Raw genomic sequence first — 12589 nt, forward strand, 5'->3', positions numbered from 1 at the left:
CTCCTTCCAATTTATCCTACTACAGGTGCCGGAATACCTTCTTTAGCAGTAGTAGCACTGGCTTTCCAAGTGGAAATTATCTGTAATCCATTATGGCCTTCCGTAGCTGGTTGCTGGACAGGAGTTTTACTTTCTTCAGAAAGCTGGTCTGAAGGGGAAAAATCTATTAATTTATGCGTAGATCAGACTGATCATGATTATGTAGCTCATGCAATGACACTTCAGTCCATGGTTCATATAATTTTTTTTTTTTTTAAACAGCTACACTGACCTGATGAACTTGTAAGTAGACTACACAATGACAAAACATCTAGGACTCTAGATTCTCTCTGCAGCTTTAACTACTACACAACATATTACTCTTCAGACAGAAAAAATAAATTTCTTTCCTAGTTTCACATAGAACTTTACACAACAGACCAGCTAAAACCAAGAGTGGTTCTAAGCTTTCCTCCAACATTTCAGGTTCTGTCCACTGACTGCCAGACAAAGCCACCAGGGACCTGACCAGACTGCCTGCCCTATTGCTAGTGGGACCTCAGGTCATCTGTGATTTACACAATTATTTACCGCACAAATTCCTTCCAAGAACCAAAACATGCTCACCATCATCATCATCATCATCTGCAGCACTGATTACAACTGGAGCGTGTGTAGGGCTTGGGACATTTTCAGAGTTTTCCACTTTCATCACTCCTGTTAGCTGTGGAGAGGGATTTGACTGGACAGAAAGTTTGTTTTGCTGCAGTGACATCTGAGCCACTTTCAAATCATCATCTGCAGACTCAGGCAGACTAGCTAGAGGAAGAGGAGGATCATCAGTAATATGGCAGTTTAAAACTTTGACCACAATGCAAGAAGATGGTAGGTAAGGCAGATAACCCGCACAGACAATGAATTCAGCATCTCCTTTTGCCCATCCCATCACTGTTTACACCATGGACAATGACTTCCCTTCATACAACACATCTCCCTACCACTCAGCAAAAGATGAAACAATAGAAAGCAAACTGCAAGGCAAATATCACACAAAGCAGAGAGAAGCTGAGCATGAAAGCAGAAAACAAATACCAGCAGTACACTCCGTTTAGCTGACCACCTATGACTGCAGACCTTTTCCTGCACTCACAAATGAATGATTACTTGACGTCTCCTACAGTATCAGCACCCACTAAGTGACATTCAAAATTAATTCTTCAGTACTTAAAAAAAAGGACCTAAACTCACTCTTGCTTGGTGGTAAGAAGAGTCCACCAATGTATCATCCCTTTGTGTGATGAAAAGCACAGTTGGCTTTCTGACAGCCTACTGGCTGGTTCTCCCAGTAGCAGGGAAACTCACTGTGCTTCTTCTGAAGACAGAAAGAAAGAAGCTCGTGATAACATGCACCTAAGGTTTGCAAAGAGATGCACAGTTCCAGATCGTGACAGAGAGAGGGCTGTCACATTGCTGAAAAGTCATTCCAAAGGTCAGTTTATCACTTAAGTATAATATTTCTGGGCATATTCACTAAATTTGCATAAGCTGTAACCACTATGCACATTTAGCTTTGTCATAATTCAGTTTGAGAAGACAGGTACTCTCAGACATCAGTTTAGGCAGACCAGTTAAAGGCTAGTAATGTTATAGTGAAACACAGTTTTCCTAAAAAAACCTGCCTGAATAATTAATTTGAATAACATATTATGTCCTATGCTATTTCATAACATAGAAACAGTGCTGACTGCTTATTCAGAGTAACATTAGTTGGTGATAATACTGAAATATGTTTGCTTCAGAAGTAGATCTGATTTCTCCTAAGCACACTGAATTCACAGCTATTGATCCTCCAGAGGACGCTTTGCAGTTTAACACCTGGAGAATATTTAAACTTCCTGCTATTGTTCTACTGGTTTGGTTTTGTCTTTTTTTTTTTTTTTTTTTTCCCCTAAAATATGGGCAAAAATTTACACAAAAATGGGGTGTTTTTTTTTTTTTTTTTTTTTTTTTTTTTTTTTTTTCATTTTCAAAATTGGCTGTTCCTCCTCAGCCCCCCACAGAGCTCTAGAACTATTTGTAAAACCTGAAGAGCTGGATGGAGAGAATTGCTATAAATGTAGAGAGTAAGATTATTACTAATTATGTCTTAATACTAGATATTAGTTTTATATATTGCATGACTTAGAGCATAAGTTATCTTTTAACTTCATTTAGAAATAAGGAGACACAGCTTTGTTGTTGTTGTTGTTGCCTCATTTTGTTTAAACAACTGGTGCACTGAAATAATACCAAACTTGAAAACGTTACATCTGGTTTGGAAATCTAAGAAGATTGGCTATGAGCTGATATTGGACTTTTCTCATAGTGTTGTCTGCACCATGGCTTGTCAAGCTCCCTAGGTGTGTAGCTGCACACTGAAATTTCATAGAAGTTAAAAGGCATGCCCAGTAAGTAGTGGTGAGCTGAAGCAAGGAGTTATGGAGAATGATTTGGAGTGGAAGGCAGCAGCAGGTTCCTGAAGGTCCTAGCGCTCACTGTGAAACAAAGTTAGATTGAGTCTCAGGGAATGTGAGCTGGCTCTGTGGTAATTAATGTTAGCAGCCTGTGTGGAAAGAGATGCTTTTTAGTCTAACTTTTCATTTTTTTTTGTGGGAGTTTTAAATGTGGTAGGTGCAAAACACCATAAGTACTGCTGCCAAAGTTATATTCAAATAATTATTTCTTGGAGAAGCATAAGCCCAGGGAGAAATAAATTTACAAACATGCTCTTCATGTTCTCCTTTCCCAAGATATCTCTGAGATATATCATGTTCTCTGTGGGTTTTGAGGTATGTGGTTCCCAGGAGTGAAAAGGAGGGCCAAACAACTCTCCTCTTGGATCTCAACATGCCAGGGCTTTAGTGTACTGCCACTTATGGCTCCGCTTTTTCACCTAGAAAAAGCAACCTCATGACGTAGACTGAGGAGCAGTGTATTGTTCTTCTTTTTTGTTTTGTTTTGTTTTGTTTTTGTTTTCAAACATTTTCTACATTTTATACCTAGCCACAACTTAACAACCAGTTAACAGTCAGTGAATGGCATTCTGGCTTAGGAAACAAAGTTCGTCATCTTCTTGCTTTACAGCTGAGTGCCTTTTACGTAATGTTTGGAGAAGTGAAATCTTGAAAGAGGTTTTCAAAAATTCTGCCCGGTTTGGATGATTAAGTAAATTGCCATAGTCAGTAGATTCTGGCACTGACAAGTTTCTTCAAGCTAAAGAGGGAGTGCAATTGTTGCAAAGCATGTTGGTGTTTTGAGATGGGGACGACCAGAAGTTTTAATTTTAAAAGACAACATGGTGGGGAGGCTGCTTGTTCACACATTCTTGCAAACATTAATACAATCTGTCCTATTATCAAGAACAAAATTAGGGACTGAAAGGAGGTCTTTCAAATACCAGTGTTGCAAAAATAGACTTTTTATGATACTAACTCAAAAGAATCCTGATCATACTAAACTGTAAGTATCTCTTCTAGCTGATAAATCAGGATGAGTACAGAAGAAAATGCATCTGCTCTAATGCTCTTTGGGCTTCAGTGAATTCTCTGGCCAGCAGATGGCAAACTCGTTTTTTCTAAACCAGTCTAAAGCACAGGAAGAAAGTAAATGTCTTGCATACATTACACGAGTCCGGAGCATTGGGATCACTGGGCTGTATAAGTGAAAGAGATGTCTGTTGATAAATACAACAGTACCCCACTTAGATATGCTGCTTGCAACATAAGCAGGATAGGAGGGCTGTGCAAAGCAATTTTGTTAAATTGAGGAATTTCAGTATTTTATCAAGCCTAAAGATACTAATTAGTTTCATTTTGGGGAAGGTCAGTCTTTGAAAGGAAAGAAGAAATGTCTCTTAAGCAGGATTTTCTGAATGGTGGAATCTAATCTCAAAAAAAAAAAAAAAACAAAAAAAAAAAAAAAAAGGCCACTTCAGCAGGTTGTTTATTTATTTATTTACTTATGATTTTTATTTTATTACTGTCTTGAACCTCTCAGATAAGCTAGGGACAGACTAGGAACAACTGAGGACTTGTTAGAGTGTGCCTTTTCACCTGGACTCATGTTACTTTGAATAAATTAACAAGGATAGCTAGTGATAATTTGTGATTTAAGGACATTCCAGATACCGAGAGAAAGAGCAGCATTAAAGCAGTTAAATTCCTGCATTCCTAAGTGCTCTCTTTAGCAAGTTTCTGAATGCTTCTGTTCTGTGGCTAGGATTTGGTCAGCTTGACCACAAGATCACTAGTAAAACAAGGATGCTGTCCAGTCAAACCTTCAAATGAATGTAACTTACCTAAGGTCTACCATTTTCTATCAGAGCAGGATGCTTTGTCCTAATATTCTGTACAGTTCACCAATTGAAGCATGGAACTGAAATGCAGTAAGTTTAATGGGAGGGCTGTGGAAGCCGCCTTCTCCAGTCAGTTCAGCCCTGTAGCCAGAGAGCAGATCAAGCCATGCGCAGGGTTGTGACTCTCTCTTTAGATAGAAGACCACTGAGCCAGACAGTTCCATGTTGAGTGTCACAACAGGGAATGGCATTTCTGCATCTTTCAGATGCAGAGCTTACTGATGGAAGCCTTCAATACTCAGACTAAACCTACCGTCAAAACCGACGACATTTTTACCATTGAAATGCAACAACTTCTTACCATCAAACGCAACAACTTCAAACCCAACAACTTCTTATGACTTCTTACCATCAAAAACCCAACAATTTTTTTACAATTTCTTACCATCAAACCCAACATCTTCTTACAGTCAAAACCAACCTTTTACAGTCAAAACCGACCACCTTTTACCTTCACAACCGATGACTCAACATTATCAGAACAAACTATCAAAACTTAAAATTTATCAATACTGTAAAATTACCATCAAAACAAAACCCAATCATCAGTGGCACTTCAAATGTCTGTACAGACTTTTACCATGAAATAACTTTTCTTAGCTTTTAACTTGAGACTTTCTATTTTAAAATGTACTTCTAATCCAAAAGTGTGGCAACTTTCTACAACTGCTGAACACTGTACATTACCAAGTAAATATCTCACTGAAAACAACGTCCTGGAATAGAACATCTCAAATGCTGCTTAATTACAGACTCAGGTTGACCGTGTGTTATTCATGTAATGCTACTCCAAGTTAGACATCTGGTGCAAGAACGACCAGGAAAACCACACAATTATAAAAGTTGCAAATGACAGTCTGTATACCGAATTTAAAGACTTATTTAAGACTTCACAAACTCTCATATAATAGGAGTTTTGCAAGAGTTTTGCAATATTTTTTTGTGACACCTGACACTATAAACTAATTTACCTCACATTTGAATTCTGTTCAAGATCAGAAGAATGTTCTGGTTTTCAATGCTGTGGAATAATGACCAGAATATGCAGTTCTGAATGTATCTCTCAGATTATTTGTATACACTTCCATATGCTTTTATTACATTTTTTTTATACAGCTCCACTTGTCTTCAGTCTCAGTTGTCTGTTTTGTCCCTCTAAAGTTTCTAGTTACAGACAAAGTCATACAGTGATATTTATTTTTATTATTAAATGCTATCAAACTGTGATGCACTTATTACTTACCGGTCCTGCGTCAGGAGACGAGTGGGGAACCTGTATTAACTACAGTTCGTCTGAGTAATCTGTCTGGTTTATACAAACGGTGTTGTTCAGAGATGTCTAATGTTTGATCTTTGTTTTTTAAAGATAAAAAGCACTTGCCCCACTCTAAGTATATAGCATGCAAAATGTATATAGTATATAAATACAGCACAGTTAAAATGGATTTTTACTTGAGTTTTACTTGAGTTATTTAACATGCAATATGTCATGTGACTTGACAGCTTTCAGAGTGTTGGATAACCAAGAAATCATATCTTCCTTTAAGTAGTAGGTGAGAAGATGCTGTTGGTGTGACCCAGAGAAGACAAGTAACTTGGGACTTCAACTGCCTAAACAAGAATGCAGAACTCTTTCTCCTTTGAAGTTAAAAGCTTCCAAAAGCAGGCAACAGGTTGGAAGCTCAGCAGTAGCTTTCCACACTGTGTGACACTAAAAAAGGAGCAAGGTTAATGTTTTACTAAATACTTCAAGTAGTATTTTGGTACATGGAAAACACTATAAAGCCAAACCATAAGTGTACCCTGCATAATATTCCTATGGCAACAGTTATGTTAACAGTTATGTTAAGTATCTTGACAAAGAAAACACCCACCTGTCCTGCATCTAGCTTTTTTTTTTTTTTTTTTTTTTTTTTTTGGCCTTTGGCTCCAAGATTTGGTGTCTTGTGTTTTGTCTAATCAATAACTCTGGGCTTAAATGTAGAAAAGGAGTTTAAATGTTGACTGCTGTACTTTTTTAGTGCTTTGTCTATTAAGTGTTCTGGCAACAACTACTGCTGGAACTAGCCGCCATGCAGGAGTTGGAAAGTGCAGTGAGGGACAGCTTCAGCTTAGCCCTCTGAAGGATGGAGCAACTGCAGCGGTGTTGGCTGCTTCTGCTGGGGGGAGGTCTCATTTGTCTCCTTGAGGAGAGGAGATCACATTTTCTCCCACTTGTATTTGACTGAAACACAAGGAAATACTTAGTCAGGTCCTTTTGCTAATTTAGGGTGCTTTTCAAGGGAAATGGAGATCTCCAGTTCTTACTGGAATTAATGTTCGTAGCTGTAGAATACTTTATTGAATCTATTTTGCAGTGAAAGGGTTTTCTCTGTAACCTGATCATTTAAATTATTGTGCCTAAAAGATCTGATTTCTCCTAAGCACACTGAATTCACAGCTATTAATCCTCCAGATGCTTTGATACTGAAGTAAAATACCTTGTAAAGGCAGACAACCAGACTCCTTAGTGCACTTGGGCGAAAATTATGGTGTCAAGTCAGGTAAGTGAAGAAACATTACTACCTCAAAGAGTAAAAAATTTAAAAGAAATTTGAAAAGTAACAGGCTGGCAACTGAAAGCCATGTATTGTCTGTGAAGCATTGGATAGGTTGTGAACCTGGATTACCAGGTCAATGGGGAAGCAGGAGAGGGTCCCGGTCACCCGGAAATAGTAGATAAACTGTACTATGTGACTGCTTGTGGGATGCCCGCCATTGCAATCACGAATAAAATTGCTACTTCACTGAGATCCTTGCCTTAGCCTATGTTATTGGCTACAGAGTGTTTCTCACAGTCTGACACTGGAGTTCTAAAAATCATTCATAGATTTTACAGAAAAAGCGAAATATACGGGAAAAGAAAAAAAAAATGCCCTCCCCGCCTCGAGCCCCAGCACCGCTGCACAATGCGCCTGACCCCGAGCTGATCGCCTCGGTGAGTGGCGGCCAAATGGCGGTGACGCCCGACGTAAATGGCCTGCCTCTGCCGCTGCTGGCTCCCCCCACAGCCCGGCAGCCTCCCTCGCGAGGGCTGCCGGGGCCTGCTGCCTCCCTCGGCTGCCTCGAGTGGCCTCGATGCCAGGAAAAAAATCCCATGAAACATGGGATTAGAAATTAGAGAGTGACTGATTAAGAATAAATGGACCAAACCAACCTTATGTCTCAGATTGTGACCAAGGGCTCAGGGAGCATGTGCAGGGAGATGAGGTTAAAAGTTCAGCTCTGAGGAAGACGTCTTACTTCATCCTGACGACCACCTGACGACCACCCGGACGACCACCAGAGAATACTATGCAAGTGCAGAAGGACTGATAAGATAATTAGCATACGAAGCGGGGCTAGGCGGAGCTAGGAAATGAATATGTATAGGTGTGTTGCGAAAATTCATGCATATGTAATATTTTAGGGGATAAAAGAGAAGGCACGCGAGTGAGTTGTTGCGCACGACTTTGGTGGGACTACCCCCCCCCCCGTGCTGCCCAGCGCTGAATAAACATACCTACTTTACAATCTTATTGTGGAGTCAGTTTTCGCAATTCACCCTGCCTGCCTCTATCCCCCGCTCCCCTGCAGAACGTGTCCACCCCGGAGCCGATTGTCTCAGTGAGTCACTCCGGTCATCCTTAGCTATTACGCATAAATGCCGAGATACAAAGGACATATCTAATAACTCTGTACCTGTTAATGACTTGTCTATTACAAAGCTGGATAAGTTGTGGAAAGCCACTTCCCTAAATAGCAATAGATATTACCATTCCAAAGGGGAAAGAAGTTGGAGCAGAGAAAGACACTATCAAGATGAACCACGGAGATGGGAAAAATGTAGATATTACAATGATTACTATTCACCTCATGCAACAGGAGAGAGTAGAGAAAGAAAGTTCTCTCATGGTAATAAAGACTGACACAAAGTACCACAAAATAGCTGACATGCTGCAAACAATCCCTTTCTCTCCCACACTTAAGGTGTTTATAAACATTGATGAGATCCCCTCTCAGTCTTCTTTTCTCAAGGCTGAACAGAAAAGACAAAGCTCACAAAATAGCTGATATGCTGCAAATCACCACCTGTGGTAAAATAAAGTTTCATATATGCAACAAGTGCCACATCTTTTTTTTTTTTTTTTTTTTTCTCTCTTTGTAACTTGCATGTTTCTTTCAGACCTTATGATTTGCATTTCTCTGCATCCACTTTGACAATGCCAATCTCACGTGTAAGAAAAAGAAGAAAAAGGAGAAACATCAGGAAACTGAAAGGCTTCTGGGAATACTTCGATCCTCGCTTCCAGAAGAAAACCCGGGAGAAGAAGGAAGAATCCTGTCCTCCAGAAGGCTCTTTATGTGAGCAATGCAGAAGCGAGGTGTTGTGGTTTAACCCGGCTGGCAGCTAAACACCACACAGCCGTTGGTTCACCCCTCTCCTCCCTCTCTGGGATGGGGGAGAGAAACGGGAAAGTGAAGCCTGTGAGTGGAGATAAAGACAGTTTATTAAGATAGAAAATAATAATAATAATAGTAATAATATGTACAAACAATTGCTCACCACCCGCTGACCAAAGCCAAGCCCAACCCCGAGCAGCCGCGCCCCCCACCCCAACTAGCCACCCCTATGTGATGGGTCAGCATGACATCAGATGGTATGGAATACCCCTTTGGCCAGTTTGGGTCAGCTGTCCTGGGTCTGTCCCCTCCCAGCTCCTGCTGCACCCCCAGCCTGCCTGCTGGCAGGACAGAGAGAGAAGCTGAAAAGTCCTCGGCTTAGTGTAAGCATTGCTCTGCAACAATTAAAACATCAGCATGTTATCAGCATTCTTCTCATCCTAATCCAAAACATAGCATCCTACCAGCTACTAGGAGGAAAAATAACTCTGTCCTAACTGAAACCAGGACACGAGGGCAAGAAATACAGCTCCATTGCATAGGCTTAGGGTTAGGGTCAGGGTTAGGGGTTAGGGTTAGGGTTAGGTTTAGGGTTAGGCTTGGGTTAGGGTTAAGGTTAGGTTTAGGTTAGGGTTAGGGTTACTGTTAGTGTTAGGTTTAGCGAATTAGGTTTAGGGGTTAGGGTTAGGGTATGTGGTTAGGGTTCAGGGTTTAGGGGAAAGGGTTAGGGTCGGGGTCAAGCTCGGTGTTAAGGTCGGGGTCCGGGTTTGGGGTCAATTTAGGGTTTGGGTTACGGTTACAGTTAGGGTTAGGGTTAGGTTTAGGAGTTAGGGTTTAGGGGTTAGGGTCCGGGTCGGGGTCAGGGTCAGGGTTAGGTTTAGCGGTGGGGGTAGGGTTAGTGTTAGGGTTGGATTAGGTTTAGATTTAGGTTAGGGTTAGGGTTAGGGGGTTAGGGGGTTAGGCGGTTAGGGGGTTAGGGGGTTAGGGTTAGGGTTTTGGGTTAGGGTTAAGGTTAGATCTGCCATTATGTTTAGGGTTAGGGATAGGGTTAGTGTTAGGGCTTAGTGTTAGGGTTAGGGTTAGGGTTAGATCTGCTATTAGGATAGGGTTAGGGCTAGCTCCGCCATTAGGAACAGAGTTAGTGTTAGGGTTAGGTTTAGGGTTAGATTTAGGGTTAGCGTTAGGGTTAGGCTTAGGGTTAGGGTTAGGGGTTAGGATTCAGGCTTTAGGGGACAGGTTCAGGGTTGGGGTCAGTCTCGGGGTCGACGTCAGGATCAGGGTTTGGTGTCAGATTAGGGTTAGGTATACGTCTGGGTTATGTTTAGGGTTAGGATTAAGGTTAGGTTAAGGGAAAGGAGTCAGGGTGATGGTTAGATCCGCCAATAGGGTTACGGGGTTAGTGTTAGGGGTTCAGGGTTAGGGTTAGATCTGTTTTTTAGGGTTAGGTTTAGAGTTAGGGTTAGGGCTAGTGTTAGGGCTGGAGTTAGGGTTAGGGTTCGTGTTAGGGTGAGGGTTAGGGTTAGTGTCAGGGTGAGGGTTAGCGTTAGTGTTAGTGTTAGGGTGAGGGTTAGCGTTACAGGATTTGTTTTAAGGGTTAGGGTTAGGGCTTAGGGGTTAGGGTGGGGTTCGGGGTCAGGGTCGAGGTCAGGTTAGGGTGTCTGGGTCGGTGTTGGGGTCAAGTTCAGGCTGAGGGTTAGGTTTAGAGTTGGGTTAGGCTTAGATTTAGGTTAGGGTTAGGTTTAGGTTTAGGGTGTCAGGGTTAGGGTTAGGGTTAGGGCCACATTAGAGTTATGGTTACGATTAGGGTTAGGGATATGGTTGGGGTTTGGGTTAGGGTTGAGGTTAGTACGTTAGGGTTAGATGCCTGTTTAGGGTTAGGGCGAGTGTTAGGGTTAAGGTTAGGGCTAGGGTTAGGGTTGGGGTTTAGGGTTAGGGTTAGTGTTAGGGTGAGGGTTAGTGTTCGGGGTTTAGTATTAGGGGTTTGGATTAGGGTTAGCTTTAGGTTTAGGGGTTAGGGGTGAGGGTCGAAGTTGGGGTCAGGGTCAGGGACGAGGTCAGTGTAGGGTGTAGGGGTTGGGGTTGGGGTCAGGGTTAGGGTTAGGGGGTTAAGGTTAGGGTTAGGGATAGGGAGTAGGGTTAGGGGTAACGGGCAAGGGTTAGGTTTAGGGTTAGGGATAGACCTGGGTAAGGGTTAAGTCCAGGGTTAGGGTTAGAGTTTTGGGTTCGGGTTAGGGTTAGATCTGCCATTATGTTTCGGGTTACGGTTAGGGTTAGGGGTTAGTGTTAGGGTTACATCTGCTATTAGGATAGGGTTAGGGCTAGCTCCGCCATTAGGAATAGAGTTAGGGTTAAGGTTAGGGTTAGGGTTAGGGTTAGCGTTAGGTTTAGGTTTAGGGTTAGCGTTAGGTTTAGGGTTAGGGTCAGATCTGCCATTAGGCTTAGGGTTAGGGTTAGGGTTAGGGTTAGAGCCCCATTAGGGTTATGGTTAGCGTTGGGGGTTCGGGTTTGGGTTAGGATTAGGGAGTTAGGTTTAGGGGTTCTTGTTAGGGTTAGGGTTAGGGGTTAGGATTCAGGCTTTAGGGGGACAGGTTCAGGGTCGGGGTCAGTCTCGGGGTCGAGGTTAGGGTCGGGGTTTGGTGTCAGATTAGGGTTAGGTATACGTCTGGATTATATTTAGGGTTAGGATTAGGGTTAGGTTTAGGTTTAGGGTGTCAGGGTTATGGTTAGATCTGCCATTAGGGTTAGGGTTAGGGGTTCAGGGTTAGGGTTAGATCCGTTTTTTAGGGTTAGGGTTAGGGTTAGGGTTAAGGCTAGGGTTAGGGTTGTGGGTTAGGGTTAGGGTTCGTGTTAGGGTGAGGGTTAGCGTTACAGGGTTAGTGTTAGGGGTTAGGGATAGGCTTAGGGGTTAGGGGTTAGGGTGGGGGTCGGGGTCAGGGTCGAGGTCAGGGTAGAGTGTCTGGGTCGGTGTTGGGGTCGAGGTCAGGCTGAGGGTTAGGTTTAGAGTTGGGTTAGGGTTAGATTTCGGTTAAGGTGAGGGTGAGGGTTTGGGTTAGGGTTAAGGTTAGGGATAGGGTTAGAGTTAGGATAACCCTAGGGGTTAGGGATAGGATTAGGGATAGGATTAGCTTTAGGGATAGGGATAGGGATGGGGATAGGGATAGGTATGGGGATAGGGATAGGGTTAGGTTTAGGGTTAGGGTTAGGTTTAGTGTTACATCTGCTATTAGGATAGGGTTAGGGCTAGCTCCGCCATTAGGAATAGAGTTAGGGTTAGGGTTAGGTTTAGGGTTCAGGTTAGCATTAGCGTTAGGTTTAGGGTTAGGGTTAGGGTCAGATCCACCATTAGGCTTAGGGTTAGGGTTAGGGGTTAGGATTCAGGCTTTAGGGGACAGGTTCAGGGTTGGGGTCAGTCTCGGGGTCGACGTCAGGATCAGGGTTTGGTGTCAGATTAGGGTTAGGTATACGTCTGGGTTATGTTTAGGGTTAGGATTAAGGTTAGGTTAAGGGAAAGGAGTCAGGGTGATGGTTAGATCCGCCAATAGGGTTACGGGGTTAGTGTTAGGGGTTCAGGGTTAGGGTTAGATCTGTTTTTTAGGGTTAGGTTTAGGGTTAGGGTTAAGGCTAGGCTAGAGTTGGTGGTTAGGTTTAGGGTTAGTGTGAGGGTTAGTGTTAGGGGTTAGGATAGAGGTCTGTGTGAGGGTTAGGTTTAGAGTTGTGTTAGGGTTAGATTTAGGTTAGGGTGAGGGTTAGGGTTAGGGTTAGGGTTAGAGTTAGGGATAGTGTTACGGTTAGGAT

The 12589-nt window shown here is 42.5% G+C and overlaps 1 protein-coding gene across 1 annotated transcript in view; it reads right to left on the bottom strand.

The window, feature by feature from the left end:
- Positions 1 to 11: 11 nt before the first annotated feature.
- Positions 12 to 12589, bottom strand: part of LOC118165896 (protein transport protein Sec24B-like) — a 34903-nt gene continuing 22325 nt past the window's right edge. Inside the window, exons 6-7 of the mRNA XM_035324279.1 lie at positions 607 to 798; positions 12 to 148 (exon numbers count right to left, since the gene is read on the bottom strand). Coding sequence (XP_035180170.1) covers positions 12 to 148; positions 607 to 798 — 329 coding nt within the window. The remainder of the gene's footprint in view (positions 149 to 606; positions 799 to 12589) is intronic.

This window comes from Oxyura jamaicensis, chromosome 4 (assembly GCF_011077185.1).
Source record: "Oxyura jamaicensis isolate SHBP4307 breed ruddy duck chromosome 4, BPBGC_Ojam_1.0, whole genome shotgun sequence".
Taxonomy (NCBI): domain Eukaryota; kingdom Metazoa; phylum Chordata; class Aves; order Anseriformes; family Anatidae; genus Oxyura; species Oxyura jamaicensis.